General features: G+C 40.1%; 1 protein-coding gene across 2 annotated transcripts in view; it reads left to right on the top strand.

Annotated features, from left to right (window-relative positions):
• Positions 1-23,311, top strand: part of AGPS (alkylglycerone phosphate synthase) — a 161,280-nt gene that overhangs the window by 81,306 nt on the left and 56,663 nt on the right. Inside the window, exons 11-13 of one of the 2 annotated variants that reach the window (XM_018558082.1) lie at positions 5-97; positions 5,131-5,258; positions 22,658-22,709. In XM_018558082.1, the coding sequence (XP_018413584.1) occupies positions 5-97; positions 5,131-5,258; positions 22,658-22,709 (273 nt within the window). Of the gene's footprint in view, positions 98-5,130; positions 5,259-22,657; positions 22,710-23,311 lie in introns of both variants that reach the window. The other variant, XM_018558081.1, reaches the window with a different exon arrangement.

A 23,311-nucleotide genomic window follows, 5' to 3' on the forward strand; every position in this document is an offset into this window, starting at 1 on the left:
AAAGTGGTAACACCAAAAGGCGTTGTGGAAAAAAGCTGCCAGGGGCCAAGAATGTCCACAGGGCCGGACATATACCATTTCATTATGGGGTCTGAAGGTAGGAAAATGCGTCTATCAGAAACACAGATATTAAAGTTTTATCTAAAGCCTGATATTCAGAAAGTAATGAAATGCAAAAAGTTGAACGAGTAAACTATCACCAGGATTATCTAAAACGGTCATGATTGACATCCGGGGTGTTAAAGCCCCTCCCCATCCAGGCCATTTTTCAGTATTCAGCGCTGCGGTACTTTGACTGACATTTATTCCGTCATGCAGCGCTGTACTGAAATGAATTTTATACCCTTTTTTGGGGACACATAGAGCTTTATTTTGGTGGTATTTAATCACCACTGGGGTTTTTATTTTTTAATATATTAAGGAAAAACTACAGATTTAAAAAAAAAAACAGTTCCCCCTATATTAAATTCTAAAACATTTATTATTACCAAATTTTTTGGTAAAATATAAAAGACGGGGTCACGTCGGGTAAAGAGACACCAAACATGTCAAGCCTTAAAATTGCGCATGCGCGCGAAACCTCAAAAAAACTACATTACCCAAAATTGGCCATAGGCGACGCATTAAAAGCTTTTACCGCTCATCAGTTTAGTGTTATCAGTGATTGATGGCCCTAAAATGATTGCGCTCACTGCGACGTTCGCTTCAATATGTAACATGTGTAGCGCAATTGTAATTTTCGCGCGCTGGCGCATGCGACGCATATTTACGTTTATATGTGCGTAAGTGAAGGGGGGGGGGTTACTTTTTTTGTTTGTGACTTTAATTTTTTTAACTTTTTGTTATTTATATAGATTTTTTTTTTTACACTTATTGTTATTGCTATTACATAGGGGGATACCATCCCCCTATATAATAGCACAGGTACACTGACAGGTCCTCTTTATGGAGACATTAGGGGTCTCTAGACCCCTAATGTCACCTGGAGACCCCAAAAGAAGCTGATGAAGCACAGATTTGCTTCATCAGCTTCTCTCTGGCAGTAGGAGCCAGATGACTGACAGGTGAATGCGGAAGTGATGTAATACACATCACTTCTGCATTCACACTACAGAGAGAGAACCGCAAGGAACTGATCTCCCTCCCTCCTTCTCCTGACGCCCTCCCGAGCCGGTTCCGGGCCGCAGATGGGCTAGCGAATCCCGGGATTAAAGGTGAGGGGGGAGATGGCGGCACTCGCGATTGGGGTGGGGGGCGCTCCGAAATTCACGCCATGCAACCGATCGGCGGCTATAGAGCCGCTGATCGGTTGCATGTGAAACAGCCGTTAACGGCTGTAGTAACGAGCTGGTCTTTCCTGCCCGTGCGCACGCGCTAGGGGGCGCGTGCGAGCAGGAAAAAAATGCCGTCTGGAGACGGCAACCCGCTGATGCGAGTCTGCCGTCCGTTTTTTCTTAACGGGCGGACGGCAAGAGGTTAAAGCTGAACCAGGAAAACGGCTAAATTCATAAGTTCCAATTAAAAAAAGCAATTTTACTCACTAAAACATTTGCATTAATTTCCATCCACTTTTTAGATTTGCAAAAGTCCTAATTTTTCTCTACTGCTAAGTAACACATACGGGTCTTGTCCTTCCCCCAGCCTAAAGCTGGCCATACACCTAGAGATTATTTGCAGATTTGCTATGGTCAGATGGAAAAAGTGCAACAGATTCCTCCATCTACGCTACACTGTGTGCATCCAATCAGATTGTTCAGGTCTTTTGACAGCCAGCGGGGCCGACTAGCAAGATACTGAAGCTTGGCCCAATGGGAGATTCCCCCATCCACACAGTGTAGCATAGATGGAGGAATCTGTTGCACTTTTTCCATCTGACCACAGAAAATATGCATATAATCTATAGGTGTATGGCCAGCTTAAGACTGGACAGTGAAAAGAGAGACCGCAGACTGCCGAGCTCATCAGTCACTCTGCTTTCTTCTATACTCATTCCTGTTGTTCCCACGTTAGAACTGCAGACTAACTCCTTGTGCTGCATCTCTTAGTTCTGCTGTACAAGGACTGCAAAAGACTGATACCAAGCAAATATAGGTATGCTACTTGCATTTAAGGCACACAATTAATGATATTTCAATGAATATAGAGCTGCATGTTTTACGCAAATTGGTCAGAAAGAATTAACAGTTTTTGTTGCCCATGCAAACCAGTCGGAATCCCCTGTGCTTCCTGAGAAGCATAGAGATTCTCATTGCTACGAGAATTACTCCTCCACCAGCAACCTGTATGCATGAGGGTTTTAGTGCCGAGCCCAGTAACCCATAGCAACCAACCAGTCATGTATCGTTTATCAGCTGATTTTTGGTGTGGGTAACCTCACATTATTACTTTGTCAACCACGTTAATAGAGATCATTGTGGGCTTTTCTGGTAATGACGAATTCTTAGCCTGCTGTTTGTTTACACTTTAAGGATACATAGATGTTCCTCGGTTTTATTACATTATCTCTTTTCCCCTAGAGGAGGACAAATCCGGTCATACCAATAATTGTGATAGATAGCAAAAGACGCTTTTTGAGGTGATGAATTAAAAGAAGGAAAAAAATAAAAACAAACCCACGCAGGCCTACTTTATTTTCCCGTAAGAATGCAGAGAGTTTAGATTTATAGCACTGACAGTTATATTGCAGTATAATACAATTACATCAGTTGTATATCTTACTGCGTAGTTATAATGTTCACAGCCCTTTTAAATCCTCCTTACAGTTATGGTGGCATTTATTGCCCATTGACCTTGCGGATAACATTTAATAATGTCACCATAACCTTTTAACCCCGCAGCCTCGCTGCTTTTAAAATGTTCATTTTGCTACTGTGCTGCGAGGGCGCTCGGCTTTTTCTCTATAGGGTTCTTAGTGTATGTGTTTGTGAATGTATATATCAAATTAATTTGCATTCTCCAGCTCATTCATCATTGTGAATTCTACCAGTAATATACTCTTCCATGGGAAATTTGATGTATATAAATTGTACACAGCACTCAATAAAGTTGACTGTTATTGTGATAATTTTTAATTTGTCTCTTTATAACTGCTCTCGAGTGATACCAAGACGGGCAGCTGAGAAGCAGATTTAATTTACAGGAAATGAGATTGTGCTGAGATTTAAAATGCAAGTTCAAGATTCTTTTCTATGGGAAGTTGGAGGAATGACAGGAATGTAGGATACATGAACACTTTAGCATTGTGATAACATATGTGTATATGTATGTTGGGTGGCGCTACCATTCATTTGCAATTGCACACCAATGCACATATAAAAAAATAAAACACACTTTTGTTACAGCAGCCCACTAATTTTGAATTACTAACACACCTCAACAGTGCTATTAGGCCCTTACGTGCTAGTAGAACACGTAGGCCAGAATGTCCCTTGCTGGGGACAAATTGAATCTTTCCATAAACTTGCAAACGTCATCTGAGAACAAATAGCCGCGAGAGACCTGCCTGTCTTCACTTGAACTGACACAGCACCAGGATTGTCTGTCTTTGAGAAAGTTTCGTGGTGGAAGGTTCATTCACTCTTCTTAGCAAAGGGCCCAGTCAGCTCAGAGATTTTTTCATCATGCTGGCACACCTTGACGTGCAGTAGTTAGTTATTGTTTAACTGAACTTCACCCGTCAGACCAGAAGAAAGCTAAAGCCATAGGCAGAGATCGCCTATAAAAGTTGAACTTGGCCCTTCCCCTTTTGTCTCTCATAGCTCCCTATTGCCACTTTTTAAATGTTATTGATGGCCTCACTGCCCAATAGGTAACTGAGGAGGCATGAGGGTTTGTTCCCAAGCTTTCACAGGAAATGTCAAGATGAATTATGGACCTTGGTTTATTTTATTTATCATTTATTCATTATCGGTATTTGTATAGCACCAACCATTTTACGCAGCACTTCACATTCACGTCAGTCCCTGCCCCTGAGGAGCTTACACAGTTCCTATCTCGCATGCATATGTACAAGGGCCAAATTTAGACAGGAGCCAATTAACCTTCCAGCATGTCTTTTGGATTATGCATTGTTTCAGCATATGCTTAGTTGGAATTGTAGGGGCGAATAGGGCACATGCATTGGGTGACAGCGTCAGTGATAACTGAAGGATTGTTCCAGTTAATCCATAGAAGAGCGATCCTTTAACTGCATATCTATTAGACATGTGCACTGCCAAAAAAATCGTTTAGTTTTAAATTCGAATTTGTGTTATTTCGTTTTTCGGGATTCGGGTGTGAAAGTCAATTCGGATTTGGAATTCGGATTCGGACGAAATCCGTTAGCGGTAGTTCGTTCGAACGTTCGTTTCGTTTTAGTTTCTTATTCGTTTCGCTCATTCGTTCGTTTGCAGCAAAGTGACATTTGAATGTTTTCCTTCAACGAACGAATAAGAAACGAAGACGAAACGAACGTTCCAACGAACTACCGCTACCGAATTTCGGAAACGGAAACTCGGATTCGTTTGCATTCGTTACATCTGTAATTTGGATACATCCGAATGTCCGAATTTCCGAAAAATGCGTCCGAATTTCGATTCGGAACGAAACGAATCGCACATGTCTAATATCTATGATGCTTGGCCAGCAGTTTAGAAAGACACATTCAGCTATGTTAATCAATCCCAGGTATTCTTTAAACATGTGACCATCAACTGCCAAGTGGCTGGAGAAATACAATGTTGATGGTCATGCTTAGGATTTAATTTGAGCTTTGGAAGATTTGGGGCAAGGCCTTATTTTTTTTTTTTTTTGATCTGAAATTTTAAAATTATGGCGGGTAAGTGTGTATCCGGACTGTATTCACCAGATCAGCGAAATACATACAGGCATAATAGAAACTTCATCTTAAAATGGGCTTTTCAATTCTTGGTAGGGTGATGAAGGATTTGCTTTCCTACCAAGTTGTTAAAGGTCTGTGGACCCCAGATGAGGAGGTCCCCCCACCACCACCACTGTGGCAATGACCAAACTAGCCAAGTGTGTAATATTCAGATGAACAAGTCATGCATCGATGGCATTTCAAACTGTAAATAATTTTGCCAACATATATAAAATGTTTACATTTTCTTTTTTTACATTATTTCCTAACAGGAACTCTTGGAGTAGTTACAGAAGTGACAATTAAAATCAGGCCTCTTCCAGAATATCAGAAATACGGTTCAGTGGTCTTTCCAGACTTTGAGCAAGGTGTGGCCTGTTTGAGAGAAGTTGCAAGACAGGTGAGTTTGGCATAAAGATGGATTTAAATGTTAAAATAAAGGATAGTGCAAATAATGCAGAAATGTATTGTACAGTTTTTTTATTCTATAAGTGAAACCAATGCTGAGAAAATGTGCGGGCTGCCATTGCTGACCTCCTCCTGAGACCTAACAGCATGTGAGCTGGGATACTATCTGCATGGAGTGTGCATGTCCTCTGTGTGTTTCCTCCCACACTCCAAAGACATGCTGGCAGGTTAAATGGCTTCTGCCTAAATTGGCCCTTGTATATGCATGTATATATGCATATGAGATCAGGACCTTGGATTGTAAGGTCCTTAAGAGCAGGGACTGATGTGAATGTGCTCTATGCAAAGTGCTGCATACATACTGCACTATATAAATACCTGTAATAAATAAATGTGAGAAAAATAACACTCCTCCTGCCCGGTTTTTACAAATGACCCAGTGCACAGAGAGATTAGGTGCCCACTTGAAGAGCTTGTCCACACTCCCAATCTATGCAGTCTTTAATTCCAAAGAGCCGCCTTCTGATGCCATAACTCCAAAAAAAAAAACAGCTTTATTGACTCCGACAAGGTACCGCTATTGAAGATCATGCCATCCAATAATTTGGAGAGCCTTGCTCCTCTGGCTCATTTGACCACATTCTCCTTAGTAGTGAAGTAACTTGTTTATCTTCTTAGCTATTTGGTATAATTTATATTTTTAATCATATGCATTTAAGGTAAATTTGAACTAATAATACTAATATTGGCCATTTGTGTCACACATTTTTACAGAAGACATTCGGACTGAATCAAGTAGTGACTTTATGGAATGTGCAATTTGTGCCCTGTTTTCTGTTGCATTTCAATGGGGTCTTAACCTTCTTTAGCAGTCACATGTCTATGTCAGAGTTGAAGACTTTTGACTATCGTAGAATAAGCCTCTTGGTTCTGGTTTTTAACGCACAAGGGCAGAATTGATTGTCATGTTAACTCATAAGTTTACTCTGTGCTTCTTTGCTGGTTTGCTTAACAGGTGTTCACCTGCTTCTAGCATATAAAGTTTACATTTAAAACTTGTACTCCAGGCAATTGCTCAAACACAACCGGTTTAAACCTGACTCCCGACTGATAAAAACCCAACCAAACTTTCAGATTCCGCACCCCTCTACACATCGCCATCTGTAATTTTTAATAACAGTATAAAAACTCTTAGTGCCCTAAAAGTAGCCGCATAGTCATGTGATGACTTCTGTTCCTTTCTCTGTCGCTCCAGCGATGGGCTTTAACAATGCTCACATGTTTGAACGTCCCGACGTTGAGTGCTATTCTATAACTGTTTTTACTGCAGCTAGTGCAGGTATCCGTGTGGCATCACCCCTGATGAACATTGGGGCATGCTTATGACTTCCTCTGCTCACACCTCCTACTAGAATGATGCTGGACATCAGTAAACAAGGAATTGAGGCAGCAGCTGCTGAAGAACAACGATAGAGGGATACAGCGATATAGACAAGGTAAGTATTACTTTTAAAATTGCACACAGCAAAAAGGATGGGGGGAGGGGAGGGTATAATTAAAAATAATCAGCTAGAGTTGAGCAGGAATGCGTCAAATTACTGCATTTTTAAAAATACATATATGTGACTTTTTTTTTCCCCATGCCAAATGATGTTACTCTGTTTACTCTGATTTACACACTTCTGCCGCACTGCACAGCCAGACATGTTATACCCTTTACCCCTGTACTGGTTCCTGTCACCTTTTTGGACAGTGTGGCAAAGAGGTGTGTATCATACTACTGACTAATTTGAATTGCAAAAACTTTGACAAGTAAGATTGTACATACAGATACATAGGTTTTAACCATTTATTTATTGGTTTGCCTGGAGTTCCAGTTATGTTTTTATACCTATGCAATATATGAAAAGCGCAACATAAAAAGTTTGAGGAGAACATGGATAATAGCATGCTTTGTATTAATCAGCCCCTAGCTAACCTATTATATCCCCAGCTGAGAGGTCCCTGGACTTGGTTTCCCACCTCTACCTATCTGCTATTCCAGCTGTGATGGGTGGTGTCTTCTTCCCCCTGCTTTACCTTCCATGTAGAATCGGTTTTAGGTGGTTTGCATACTCCTCCATATCCAAGTAGTCTGTTAGAGTCACAGAGTTAAAAACAAATCCATGTTAGTTAAGATTTCCCTATACAGTTAACCTTGTGATATGTGTATTGTGTTTCTGCTTTGAAGTGCTGCAGCCTTCACTGTTTATGACAGAGAGATAATTTATTATTGGAGAAAATAGCACTCGTAACCGCACATTAATTAACTGAAGTGTTTAGAGAGGTTAGAGTGCTGATCTGTGGATTCAGAGGGATAAAACAAAATTAGGCAGGTATTAAATTAATTTAAGTAGGGGGTGCAGTTAGAGTAAGTAAATAAAGTCACTGGAAGGGTTCTGAACTTAGCAGCACAGCCAATAACAATGAGATTTATGGGTTTGTCCAACCTGGATTTAAAGCCCTCAGAGCGTACTACAGACACAGATCCAACTTGGGAACAGTTGTAAAATTGTCACTGATGCTGAACTGTTCACAAAGTCATGCCAGCTATATAACATCCTGACCAGCTGCAGGGCTTTTACGTGCTGCAAACTTCTAGATAAGCGGCCCATTTTGTATAGTAATAGTCTGGATTAAACCCTTCACATTCAGAGGATTTTGTATTTAATCAAACACTTAACTCCACAAAGCACTGTCTGCCTCGAAATTGACTTCATTACATACTGCATTTCCATTGCAGTTTATAATAGTGATAGACATGTGGAAGAAATAAGGAATAAAAATTACAGATCAGTTCGAGATCAGACTTGTAGCCACACAACATAGACGTATAGTATTAACGTATTTTGTCTTGCACTTTTTTTTTTTTTTGCTTTTATATGTTGTGAATTGTTTTGGTCAAGATTTTATTGCGGTCTGTGTCCCTATTGGGAAGATTTGCCTCTCCATTTGTCCTGGTAACCATTGTCACTGGGACAGAAAATCAGGGGAAACCAAATTTAGGGGCCAATTTATAAACCTAATTTGCACAAAGGGCCCTGGGAATATCTGAACGTTGTTTGTTCGAATGACGGCAAAAACATGTTAAAGGAGAACTATGAGGTGAGTGCTTTTCACTCACCTCATAGTTCTAGCCGAATGAGCAGTAGCTCGCGGTATGCTGAGCATAGGGTGACGGGAGGACGCTAGTTTGTGTCCCCCCTTACCCTAAGGAGAACTATGGGGAAAAGCCTTAACCCCATAGTTCTCCTTTTAATGTATTTTCTTTTTAGGTTGAATAAACTGTAATGTAATACTGCATTATGACCACTAGATAGAGCTGAAGAGCATAGGAAATAAGTATTTATTATGCTCCTCAGCTCCATCTAGTGGCTATAACGCAGTATATCATCACAATACATTTGATCTGAATTTTGCCATTATTTGCACAAAAGGAACATTCACAGATATTCATAGGACGAAGGGCCCTGCAAATTGTTTATAAATAGACCCCTCTGAGTTTTCACCAGAAGAGGTGAGGATAAATCTTTAAGGGGAGGCATCTGTTCTGGTGACGACTGTCTAAGATTGAATTACTTCAGTTTGGGAAACCTCTAACTGACAGGAAGTCAAAGAAAATCTTCCTAAAAGTACACAGACTGCAAGAAATAACTGGATGTGTTTAAACCAGGGATGCACCGATACTAGTATCTATGCTGATACCGAGTATTTGGGCGAGTACTCAGATACCTTCCCCGATATAAGTACAATTTAAACTGGCTTTTCACCACTATACAGAAGAAATAGAGAATAAACCTAGGAGCCCATGTTCAGAGTGAGCTATTGCAACACGCATTCATTTTCAGAGTGGGTAAAATATGTTTCTTCTAAAGGATACTTTTTAAAATGGTGCCTAAGCCTCCGCCCCCTCCCCAGCTTCTGTAAAACTGAAACTAAGAGGACTTTGAAGCTAAAAGCCATTCTGCAGGCACAAATGTATCTCCCCCTTACCCAATTAGCACTGTTTTTTCTTTAACCTTCTGAAGAGATTTACTCCTTCGTCACTGTATCCATACTTGTAATATTGCAATGTAGATGTGTCTGCGCTGGCTGGTCCCTACCTGTTCCTTTTAACTGATGTCACTACTGAGACTCCTCGTCTGGATCCTGAGATGACCCCACTGCTGGATAGCCAATAGGAAGTGTCTTTGTCATGCAGGCAATGACCTGGGCTCTCAAAGAAGGCCCTCGGCTGTACCCAGAAAAACAAAGAAGAGTCAGGATTAAAGCATCATATGACCATAAAAGGGAGCATTCAAATCCCATTATTCATCATAATTACTACATTAATTTTTAGACCTTATAGATTTCTGTGCTGGATAAACCTTCTTATTGATTTCTGTGCTGGTTAGAGACAATTGTTCTTAATATTTTTACCATTGACCACGGTCACTGGAACAGGAAGTGATGTAAATCTTCTTAACAGGGACACTGATAGTAAGAAAAACCTAATGGACTCTAGCCCTCATGCTGTCCAAATATCCACGTTAAATCTGTGTATTTTGGAGCCATGCAAACTGTTATTATTTCAGACACTTTCATAAACAAGCTTTGTAACTCCTGTTAGTGCAGAATTTTGAATTTCTTGGAACATAATGGATATTTTTTTGATAAGTAAATGTTGACTTTGAACCATTTATACATACCAATGCCTATTATGTCCAGTTCTGGCAGTTCTAATGCAAGTTTCTTTTGTTCTGCATTTGTTTCTCTTGAAAGTTTTCTATAAACAAAGCCTTTTTATTCGTGTTTTCTTTGGTAGTAACATGCCCTAAAATTACAGCCAAGATCCGCTTGGTAATGTTCAAAGCTTATTTAACTTTATCTTAAGAAAAAGTCTGTTCCTGCCTTTAATTAAAACATGAGAAAGAAATGAAATTCTTGCCAGTAACCCGGGAGTTTGTTTGGACTCTGAGAGAAAATGAATAGTCCCCTAAAGTATTTTTGTTCATTCAATAAAGTATGCAGCATTTTGCCCACCACAGGCCTTCCTATTTAGCTTTTTTTTTTAAATATTAGTTTACTGTGCCCTAATCACTGAGATGGAAACCATTTTGTGCATGGAACAGTTGTCACGGTAACAAGTTTGAGAGCCTAACGAAACCACTTAAGCACCATAGAAGTATCCATTTAACCCGTATTTGTGGGCATAAAGCAGATGAATTTATGGTTACTATGCAGGAAGGGATTTTTTTCCTTTTAAAGTACACGTTCACCAATTTTTTAAATATCAACCCTGCCCCTCCAACCGTAAACTATGACAACACCCCATCGCTTCCCAGTCCATCCGGTAAAAATCTAGACATTAATAGACCATACCTGTACTGCAGGAGCAACATCTAGTTAAAGTCCATTGGACGTTGGTGCACAAAGCTGAATCCATCAGATTATTATTGGATTACTCTATTTTGGGGGCTGGGGAGGGGGGATTTTTAACGATTAGTGAACCTGTACTTTTAAACTTTTTGTAATCCCGAAATCTATTTATCTGTATGTTTAGCATCATGTCTTCCTGTAAACGGTTTTCTTAAGCAAATTTTTGTTTTGTGAATTCATTTAAAAAGTTTTTACCTGAAGTTCCTTCCGGAAACAGCACTTCCTTTTGCGGGCTGACAACACTAAGTCACTGTCTTTCAGTTAGCAGCTGCATTGTAAGCATACCATGAATTCTTCAGTTTGCCATGGGCTGCCTTATCCCGAATTAAAGTAGGAAGCTATAGGTATTATTGGTGGTATAAAACTACTAATGCTTCAGACCTTTCTTTAGATTTTGATTGTGTAAAACAGTGGTTGTCAACTTCAAGGTATAGGTGGCCTTAACTGTGGCCACTGATCTCACTGTGGGGGTTGCTTATATTTTACAATATGTAGTGCATCTGAAGCTTGGGCAGTAGGTTGGGTGCCAGGAGTATAAAACCTAAAATTAAATGATTTTATTGTTGAGGCTGTAATATTAATGTAGAATTCAGAGGCAATTTAGACTTAAATTAAAAGCTGGTATTTTTAGGTAGCCAGTGGCTGTTTCCACTAGCAATAGCCGAAAATGTACAAAAGGACATATACTCTTCCCTTTTAGGCTGAACTCCAGAATCCTACGCAGCATAGTATTTCAGACCTATAGATTTGTGGTTGTTGCATTTGTCTTTTTTTTTAATGGATCATCTTGTATTCTATGTTAAGGGAACCGTTTTTTGAACCTTAATAGATTTAGATCCATATGGAAAGGGACACAGAAGGCTAGTGAGCATGTTTGATGTAACCTTCTGTTGATTGGCCATTGCAAAACACAACACTGATCAAATTCTAATCCGTAAATTTGGCATATCAATGGATAGCAAAATAAATCAATTACACGCCAGGCCATCTGCTTTCCCTCTGACTGATAGTTGGGGACGAGAGACATACACAGTAATGCCTTGGGCTTTGCTAGTCATTTTTCTCTGTCATTCCAGAGCACATCTGTCTTGCAGTGTCATTGAACCTTGTATCCAAAATGGCGGACTTTCTGCATAACACCAGCCAAGGGTCAAACAGGCGAGGATGCACAGTATGTGTTTGGAAAATACAATTTTAGAGGCAATATGATTACAGAGAAGTTTGTGTCCTGGATGCCCATGTTAATTCTTCTTGAGGGAAGAAAACCAACAGTTGAAGTATGGCAGTGATGATTGAAGCTGACCACAGACATGAGCGATTGTTGGGCCGCCTTTTTTAAACAATGAACTTGATATTTGATTTGCTTTTTATAGTGATTTTTCACAGTGAAGCCTTTGCCAACAGGATTGATATAAAAAAATGTTTCAGTTTAAATCAATTTTATTTTATATATATATATTACGTTTGCCAGTAAACACTTTGCCTTACTGACCTTTTTTTTAGATGCGCTTCGTAAGGCTAACTACATGGCTTACATGGGCTGATCCCTAATTGTTCAGTTTCGTCTGTCATCACTAACCTAAACCTCATCTAGCACACTCGGAAAGTGACCTAAGATGGGGTTAGGATGTTAAAGGGACCCATTCACAGGATGACTGACTGTGGGACTGGAGAGTTGGGAAGCCTACATGCCTATGTGCAATTACAGCTGGCTCTTAACTTTTTTGAGAATTTTTATTGATGTCCACAAAGTTTGTCTCCTGGTTCTTAAAAAGTGGCTTGGACTAATACATGCAATGCACATTAACCATGAACTGCCATGCATTGTAGGGCTATTCATCTTTAATGGGCACCCCTACACACGTTTGCAAAAGCAGTCAGCTCATCTGCACTGCAGCACACCACAACGCACATGCGTGTTACATTGCATTAAAAGAAGGGTTCTTTACGTTTTGTGTGCAATAAGTTGTACTGACACATAAAGCAATAAATGTAATGTTGATATTAAAAAAACAAGCCGTGGATTGCCTCACTATAGACACCCTAACTGCACCCCTCCCCCTATGATATGTAGAGTGAGAAAAATAGGAGGAAAAGAGTATGGTTTGCAGAGGGGTATGATAGACCATGCATAAACAATTATAGATATATTAAAAAATTTCAAAATGTATTTAAACAAACATAAATAGATAAAATTTAATTACAATACATGATTCATGCAATACTTGAAAAAGATCCTATGCCCAGTGTGTACATTCATAAATCTCATTAATATATTTTTGCTAACATGATCCGATTAAATAATACTGGTGTTGGTTCAATAACCAGTAGTATATCTAACTTGTTAAGTCCCGACGCGTTATGCTGATGCCTTCTTCAGGGAACCCTTATTTTTTGATCTAAAAGAAAAAATATATATGTATTTTGTGTTTTATACAATCATCCTCTAGGGATGTAGTGGTGTATAATTAGATATGTAAATTCTTAATTAATAAACGTATTTTCTAAGATAGACACAATAACATCATCATGCGCAGTTGAACAACACAAAATTCACAATGGTGTCTATTGAAAACTTTTTTTCAATGTAGATGAACGGTCCAGAGGGACATGATCACCTGACATGTAAACCCCTGCTAGTTAGGGTTTACATGTACAGAGACTGTCATAAGGCTCTTTGCTGTCTCTCCATACAGAGAGCCATATATATCAACATATCAGTACTAAGTTTGCTATAGCCACCAAGCAGTACACATCCCTATGTGAAATCATACATTACAGGGAAACCCCACTTAAGATAAACGGAGTGTGTTTTCTGACTTGTACAGTTTGTGTTTAATGGACATCATTAGAGGTTACCTGGTTGGATTCATAAATTGTCTGGAACTGTGTTTGCATTTGTCAGTATTGGTTCATATTTCAACTAGGCAGCATTGTTGATGAAGTTGTTAAAATTACTGCATGTGTGTGTGTGTATATATATATATATATATACATACACACATTCAATTGTTTCTTCCATTTTAGGCTTTAAAGAGGCGTAGAAGGTACTTAGAATTTGCAGCCACTTTACGGCCTCAGGAATAAAAACTATTGAAAAGAAAAGTAAACCCCTTTCTGTCTGCCTTGTGTCTGTTTTCATTTTCTCTTGCAAATTACACTCAAGGTTGTTAATTTGCCTTCTGCCGCATGGGCTATTAGTTAGTACCCTGTAGAGATACAGGGGCTGCGCTGAAGAGGACGTATATTTGGTATAATTGCCGGTTTTATTGCCCACAGCTATATCGCTGCATTGTAACAAAAGGTGTTATTTAATACAAATGTGCAAAGTACAATTAAGCACAAACCGGTAACCTGTTTTAACTAAGTCTCACTTGGGCTGCCTGCAGAAATCTGATTGGCTGCTGGAACCCACAGCAACCAATCATATCTCACTTTTCATCTGTAAATCTTATCTATGTAGACCACATTTTGCGCTCACACATTCAAAATAAGATTGATATAAATTGGGGTTTCATTCTGTTGGACCAGTTTATTCTTGTATAGAAACAATAGAAAAGTGTGTTTCTTCTAAAGCGCAGATTTTCTCAGTAGCGCAGAATTAAATGAAATAAAGGGTTGATCTCTAACCAAAACGGAGAAAAAAGGGCGTACCGTTAGATGATTAATTGCTTGGACGTTGATTGCAGATAAACGTTTCTTCCCACCGTTGTTCCCAAGCTGCTCTGACATTGATGAATGGCCCAAGAGCCTTAATGAAAGAAGAGCTTTGATAGTGCTGATAAACATGTATTTGCTTTATATGTTAAAAATATAAAAGCACAGACTGGGCAGATGAAGAGGACCGTTCCAGCTTTCTGCATTTCTGCAGCTCACTTCTCTCTGAAAATGGACTCAAATTCGATTTAGCTTTCCAAACTTGCTTTCTTTAGATCAAAGCATTAATAATGGTACATGGATGAAACCAATTACATTATTCAGTACTGTTGGCTAAAGCATGACAAATTATAGGCAGTGGGTACCTTAAAGCGTTGAAACTCAGCACCACCCAGGATGTGTTGACTTTTTTTGTGTGGTTGCTGGTAGGTTGAACCAAATGCATTTTTTTTTTAAACATCTCTTGAGCACTTGGGTGGTAGGATGTCCCAAACAGTAGGATTAGTTACACTTTGCCCCGTGAGTTTTGCAGTCTTACAAAAACGAATACTTTAAGGGATATCATACACTTTACAGTCTGACCTTCCAATCTTAGTACAATCAAATTTAGATTTATCAAAATTATGGCAAATTACGACTTACCTAAACTATGCAATCAATCCATATAGAGACCGGTAGGTCATTGCAATACATGGTTGTTTTGGGGAGACCTTCTCTTTGGCCGCAGGTGGGCTAAATTTGCCAATCGGTGCTTTACCTGCTTCCCACTGAACTGGGGCCCTTTCTCTGTTGCTATAATAGAACAGGGCTTCCTGGTAAGGAGGAACTTATGGCCTCCTCTTATATGACCTTGCATGGGCCTAAGTAGCCATTAGTCAGGCCTAAACACTTTCACGTGTGGAGGGGCAGTGACGTCACCCACACAGATAAGCGTCGACACTGGATCTTACCCGGGGTAGTCTCTAGCAGTAAGGAGGTGGTGAGGGAACATAGATTGGTAAGTATACTCTGCTGGAGAAGGTGGGGGAGGTGGAGACTATCAGCAGACTGTCACTTTGCCCATTCCTTCTAATAAAAGACTGTGCACAGAAATATAAAGGGAATTCCTCCTCCTGAAATGCTAGTTGCCTGGCCATCTATAGTTTCTGACTGGCATATACAGTGATTCAGAAAGCAGGTAGCTGGACCCGGAACTGAAAGGAAACTCCATGTAGGCTGTCATTTCTGACCTTTACCGCTAACAATTCCAGTCATTTGAGAGTCATGCTGATCTAATGGCTTAATACTTTCAGTCAAGGAGCTTGAAGTGCGCAGCTGAAATATCAGTTTCTTGCTCCTAAGTGACATTTGAGCTGGAACTATTAAGCCACTGTCGGTAGTGTAATCAATTCGATTAGTAAGGCCTGCACACAAGCAAATGTTGCTGTTCCAGGGTAAGTACCTTGACCTAGTGTCAACACTGGAGCTGGATTGGGACCCACCAGAGTACCCGCTAGGTCCTCTATTACAACAGTTTACCCTGCTGTACTGATGACATATGATGTAAATAGCAAGTTAAGACTTAACCCTTTCGCTGCCAAGCCCTCCGGAACATTTTTCAAATCAGCTGGCCAAGCCATTTTTTAATTTTCTGCAATACAAGAAGTTAATAGCAATAAAGCACAGTGCTTGCTGTATGATACTGAATGGGACATAAATTGAGCTGAAACAAATGTCAAATATTGCAAATAATGTAATTGATAAAAGGAGATTTCATTTGAAATAGGAGGATGCTATTTCACTGTTTGTCTTACCATACAGTATGCAAAGCACAAAGATTAGAAAAAAAAATCAGATTGGCCACTTAACTCTTCTAAAGAGCAACTCTAACAATAATGCCTAGACAAAAACATTATCTAAAATGCCTAATACTAGAACAGCCGAAGGTGGCTGAGCAGCTCAGCCGAGCCGAAGGCATGTGCTTTGGCTCGATTGAGCCAAAGTGACAGCCGAAGCAGGGAGAATTGCGAAGGGCTGGCCTTTTGCCCCGCAAATGACAGCTGGGCGGAGCCAGCAGTGATCTCACGGCTGGCTTCGCCCAGTTGTAATGACAGATCAGCGTCCCCAAATGACACTTCGGCTGATCCTTTGGCTCCTTCATGAATAACCTCCTAAGTCTCTTTCCTGCAACAAGCATGGAGATTAGAAAGTCAAAGTGAAGTAGGAGCTCCTGACCTGCATACTTAATCCGGGTCTGTGGCTCACAGTATCAAAGCCAATGGTTAAGCATTACAGGTCTACATTTGAAGCCTTTAAACCTGCTCAGTCCAGGTTTCCTATACACTACCCATAGTTGTGAGATGAAATTGACAAAAACTCCCAATTAAGGTGATGATCTCTTTTTATTATTTTTTTGTTGTAGAAAATTTTCCTTCATTTCAGCCTTAAAAGCAACAAGTAGTGCTCTCCAAAGGAAGAAAAATCCCTGGACAGTTGTCACTGGAACTACTGTCCCCATTGGAAGACTTCCCCTCTATTCCTGTTCTGATCACAACTCAAAACTAAACATTTTTACTTTACTTTTATCACAGGGACATTGGTCACTAGCTCTAATAGAGAGAATTAATTAAGGATTCTAACTGGTGACCACTCTTCAAAATTGAAGACAAATTTGTCTTTAGATAAACTAAACACAAGTGGTTTGCCAATCCAAGAATTTATTTTCTGGAGAGTGCTGTTCAATCATGCTGCCAGGAGGCAGTCGGACCATTCATGTATGTTTGGCTTCCTTGCCTGTCTATTATTTTTTATGGTATCCCAAAATCTCTTTCCCAAAATCTCTTTCAGGAAACGTGGATAATTGTTAGTGCTCACTGTCTCTAGCGTTACAGAGATAAGTGTGTAAAGCCATATGCAATGCTGTTAACAGGATGTAAGCTTGCATAGTTTGGCTCTGTGTAATCGTTGATGTCATCCGGATGATGTAGTGTATGGGTTGGGCACAGACTGGCCTTTTTTAGAGGCGAGCGCAAACTGCCAGGGAAGCGGGGATCAGGTAAGTAAATATTTGCATCGTGTGTATGTATCTTGTTTTGGTCTTTTTTATTTTTAGCTAATCAGTTTTAGATCTGTTACAAGTTTCAGCAAATACTCCATTGGTTTAGTCTGTTTCAATAAATGGTGCCTTATGTATGTTTTCTAGCTGAACGTCTTGGTTACATAATTGGAACCCTTTATTTTATTCTCTTGTGTTGTCAGTAGGTCTGCAAATTTGCAGCAAGATATTTTCAGTGTCTCGGGGAGCTGTTGATTTATTAGATGGCTTTGTTTCCCCCCTTTCCAGCCACATGGGTTATATAATTACAGGAACCAGGGCAGTGTTATGGGTCACAGAATCAAAGCTTAAAATGACCAGCTCTGCCTGTGCAACTACCAGGTTGGAATCGGTGGCACTTAAAAAACAGCACACGTCCACTCTGCCTATAAATCACCATTGACATTAACTTTCCTTCCTGTGTTTGGATGTAGGGGCCTGTGGTATATATTAGTTTGGTTAGGTTTTGTCATTACTGGTGAGTAAATGTTGGCAAAACAAATGTGTTCTCACATCGATCTGAGTGATGGTTTCCTGACTTTTGATTGGGGGTTTCTAGCCTTATAAACAGTGTATCTTATAACACACTGTAGTTTATAGATTTCTCTACTTTGTGGGAGAATTGTATATTTTTAAGCACGATGCCGTCTGTCATGCTGGTAAGCAATTATAATGAACAAGGAGTAATGCCATCTTTGTTGCAGCACCAGAAAAGCCTTAGTTGTTGTTTTTATCCCTTCTGGCTGGGTGATTGACTAAATTAATGTGTGTTAAGCAAGGAATCTGTTTTACCAGATAGGAGTCAATAAATGGTTTGTTCTATCAGAGTCTAAAACACACAAATGTTTTTTCCTCCTGATAGAGATGCTTTAAGAAGCTTATCAGAATGGTAGTGGACAGATATTATGAATTATTGAAAGTTTTTTTTGTTTTTGTGTTTTTTTTTTAAATACTTGTTACACCATGCACAGCATTTGTTTGTCTTGTGATCTACTCACTTTTGCCAGACAGCAATGCCATGCTTTCAACCTTTCCTGCTTTGGAGTCTTAAGATGGCTATACACAGGCTTGTCACACAATATAGACTCACTCTCTCTCTCTCTCTCTATTTGTATGTGACCAAAGCAACCATATTGGCATCACTGGTTATAGGGATGCTCTATTTCATCCAACCCTTATTTTCATTTGTAATTGTGAAGGACCTTGTTGTAAAAAATATTATATTCGAGTAACTTAATGTGTTTAAAGCCTCCTGGTAAAAAATACAAACAAAAAAACTACCCTTGTAGGGGACTACAAGGGTTTGTAGGTCTAGGGTACCTATGTAAAGGACTTTTACTTACCTGGTCTCTGCTCCTGTAGGCTCCAAGATCTCGGATACAGCCTGCTCCTCCCTCCTTCCTTTTTGGCAGTAAGTGGCCTGCTGACTTCATCTTATACAATGCTGGGCCCATAGTCCTGTATTATAGATGAGGACTCCAAAGGACAGTCTACAAGCCGGAGCTGAGGGGAGAGAGGTGAGCACCGATTACCAGGGGAGTGGAGATCAGGTAAGTAAAGGTCCTCTTCCCAATACAAAATGATCACTTAAGCTTTGCAGTGGGGTGTAGCCCCACTGCAAGGGCAGTTTTTTTTCATCCGGGAATCGGCTTTAATACACATAATTATAGTACAGATGTGTGGAGAATCCTTCCACCTTTAACACTATGTTCCATGTAACACCCATCTATAGGACGTAACATGGGAACATGGTGCCATCCCACAGCCCCTCCACCCTCAACCCATCTCCTTCACTTACCTTTCCTCAGAGGCTCATCAGTACTTTTTGAATTTGGCACAGCTGCATCCTTTATTCTTAGAGCTATGTCACTGTGGCAAATGGAATTCTAGTTCTCAATGGAGTACAGGTGCAGTGACAACCCCGCACTTGTAGTCCATTGATAACTTCCTCCAGTTCCATAAACGGAGGTCCGTACCTTGGTATGTTGCTGGGGGAACTTTTTGCATGAGCCTGCGCATTGCATCCAATGATCACGGTTGCAAAGCTTTGCAGGCTCAAATGTAAAAAGTCAATACACACTTTTTTTTCTTTTTGCAGGTACATTTATTTTCTTGCAAAAAGTGGAATATGCCTTTTAAGATGCATGATTTACTGCATTTTACCATTTTTATGGCATTGCTACTTCAGAATAAATGCAGGAAGCTCTGCGTACTTTAAAATAAAAAGTATATTATAGAATAAAACTGTTAAGATTTTTTTTTATTTATATGTTTAGTCAAGAAATGAAAAACCGATGAAGATTATGAGCAGATTGTGTAATGGTATCACCCTGGTCTATGGCTCATGTCTGTCTTACTTATGTAATGTCTGTGCAGGCAGATAACTAGAGCTGTGGCCTCTGGGTGAATTATGCTGCATCTCGCAGAAGACCACTGACCTGTGTGTTTCCATTCCTCCGGAGCTGCAATCCCTGTTATCAGACCCTGCTAGGACTATACTTCCTATCGTGTTAAACACCTGTTCCTCAGCTGCTGCTAATAATACAAGATCTGTGCATTGCAGCACTCCGCATCTTCAATGGGTTTTTGTTCCATTGGTATAACTCCCTTTTCTTTTTACATTATCATATTTAAAAATGGACTCCTAATCCTTGTAGAAATGGCATCCCTTGTAGAAATGGCATATGTCGGAGGATATTACTCGGAAATTACTGTATATTAAAGTGTACTTTGCAGTAAAATACAAGGTCATCTTAGAATATCGGGGGGCCCCTCCGCCTGTGAAAATCACTTGCTATAAGTATGCGCAAAATGTACACGCAAAGAGCAGAAGCTAGATATTAAACCTGCCTTACCCCCTTCCTCCACCCACTGCATCCAGACAAGGGTGATGCCACACTGGTTCTGGCAAGAAGACGCTCTTGCAATGGACAAAAGAGATTTGGCCTGCTCTGTATTTCTCAGGAATCCTCTCCGAAGGACATTGACGGCACACCCAGCGATGCGGAAGACGGGATGAGGTAAGTATAAATCTAACTTTCTTCTTTACAGGTAACTTTTGCACATACTTTTAGCAGGTGGTTTATGCAGGCGAAGGAGGCCCAGATATGGTAAGCGGACCTTGCTTTGTACTGCAAAGTCAACATTAAAGAAACCTGTGCTGAGAGAAACACAGAGATTGTCATTTCCAACCTTTGAAAATGCTGGTTGCCTATCTTTCATGCTGTTCACTGATGTACGTTCTATTTCATACACTAACCTTTTAACAAGCAAGCGAATAGCTAGTCTTCAGTTGACGTTTGTGTTGTGATGAGTCCTATATTTCTGTCACTGTAGGATTCCTTTAAATCTCATAGGGACATTATTATTATGAAGAGGACTGGACATTGTACATCTTTCTGATGAACTCGGCCTCCTACAGTTTACCAAGCAGTTTTCACGCCAGCAGACTCGGCATGTTAGGAAGTTTTATGACCCAAACACCATTGTGTGTTTTTGTTTTTTTGACATTCATTTTTAATGAACCCTCAATTGTTGTCCAAGGGCAAAAAGCTCACTTGCCTTTTTTCCTCCATGTATGTTGTGTGTGTGTGTGTGTGTATATTATGTCCATGAATGCGTGTTGAGTGACACTGAATGAATATCAACAAAACGTGCGCTCACCACATGTTGTTGATCTTTGTGACTAAATGGTCCATCTCGTACAATAAAAGTTAAGCCTTTACCACCAATTTGAAACTCTCTCTTTAAATGACAGAATGCTGGTCTTGTACCCACCACAACTTTTCCCCTTGTTCCAAAGTTAGACTTGTGTGCTTGTTGTGACGTGGGAGCAAAACAATTTCTCTGTTCGAAACTGATACTTAAAGGAGAACTATGAGGTGAGTGAAAATCACTCATCCTCATAGTTAGAGCCGACGTGTGACAATGAAACTGCCACACGTCGGCTCAATAGACCCGGAAGTGAGTGAACACATACCGTCGCTCACTCGCTTCTCGATCATCTCCCTGCAGAGAGCCATGACTGTCGGTCACCGCTCCCGCAGGAATTCCCCCCCGCTCCACTCTGATCCTCCAGCGCTGACTGCAGGAATGGACGGGGAGGGGGCGGGCACAGCTGGCTCTGCCACTAGATAGGCAGAGCCAGCTGTCATTCAGGCAGCAGGGTGGATCTCGACAGCATTGTCCAGATTAGTCCCGCCTGCGGTGGTCTCAGTATACCGGGAGCTGTAGCTCGCGATATACTGAGCTTTGGGTCACGGGAGGATGCTAGTATATGTCCTCCCGTGACCCTTAAGAGAACTATGGGGGAAAACCCCATAGTTCTCTTTTAAATTTTGGGCAGTCTCAGGTGGATTTATTCAGTCACCCTCTTACCACTCCTGTAACTAGTTTCCACAATAAGTATACGTTATGAAGAGTCCGTTGGATAAGTGTAAAACCATCATTTGCAGTAAGTCCAAATGAATTTGCAGTCATTGTACGAACAGCCTTCATATTCATACTTGCCAACATTTTCCTTATATAGCAGTTGTGCGGTGTGTCAGAATATGACTGTGCTGTCCCATCAGCACAAGAGTTTAACCACCCTGCCCAGTGTACCTCATAATCTTACAGACCTGGTCAGACACACCCTCCCATTTTTCATCACTTCAAGTCTGTATAAGAATACTCCTGATGAGGGGATTGTCTGTTATTCATCTATGCTAGCATAGAGCGTGGAAAAGGGAGCACAGGAAGGCCATTTCCAAAGAAAAGGGTATTTAAGGTAATTTAAAAATGACAATCCTTTGAAAATCATAACACACAATAGTACAAGATTATAAAGAAAAAAAATGGTGATAATTTAGTATGGGTTTAAGGCAGTTGGACAGAATGTGTAATTCTAATGGAAGTCTCTTTAATATAGTCCCCAAGTGATATCCGAAACCTTACTCGTAACTATGCCAAACTGAAATCTGAGTTTTTGTGTGCATCTGGCCTTTCACTCCTAGATAACTTGATTATTGAAAGTGATGTTTAAAACTTTCTCCTTGCTTGCAAATATCCAGCCTTGCGGGGCTCATTTGCTGCTTTGTTAGTTGCTGATTGGCTATTGGCTGTTTTTTTGACTGACATCACATTGAGACATTTTTGTTCCCGTGTGAAAGTATTCTTATTTTCTTTATGCTATATTTTTATGTGCACTTTTCTTTCTTTTCCAGAGATGTGCTCCAGCTTCGATTCGCCTTATGGACAATGCTCAGTTTCAGTTTGGTAAGTGTCACGGTTTTGCTTAGTGTGCGTAACTATTTGTGCTGATGAAACAGTGTAATAAGCACATGTATCCAGTCCCTGATGTGCCTGCAAAATGCTGCAACAGGATTATAACATCAGGCTCACTGGCTTGTTTTGCAATCAATACCAATCAATATGTAATTATTTTAACCCTCACAATGTCTTGTTAATATGCCGTCCAGTTATCTGAAGTGTACAGTTAGGGATTGGAGCCTTAATTAGTGAACAGTCACTTCTGTATTTGACTGAGGGAACAAATGGACTTCAGGAGAATAAATTGTGTAACGTATCAGACAGAACCAAATTGTCAGCACAAAGAAGGGTGAGCTTACCATTTGTACATTATAGGCTTTATTTTATCAGACAGCTAGTGTATATTTATATGCTTAGGTTAACACTATATCTAAGATCTGTACGATCTAGAGAAAAGTAAAATAAGGTTCATTGCCAATCATTATAAAATAAGCATGAGCCCCAGATTTAAGAAACGGCTTCTAATTGATCCTCGTGAAGACTGTAAGTACATGCACAGATGGCCTTTTAAGAAGCTTCTCTATTTCCCTTGCATCAGACTGCACTGT

This window comes from Nanorana parkeri, unplaced genomic scaffold, assembly GCF_000935625.1.
Source record: "Nanorana parkeri isolate BGI_ZX_2015 unplaced genomic scaffold, ASM93562v1 scaffold319, whole genome shotgun sequence".
NCBI lineage: Eukaryota > Metazoa > Chordata > Amphibia > Anura > Dicroglossidae > Nanorana > Nanorana parkeri.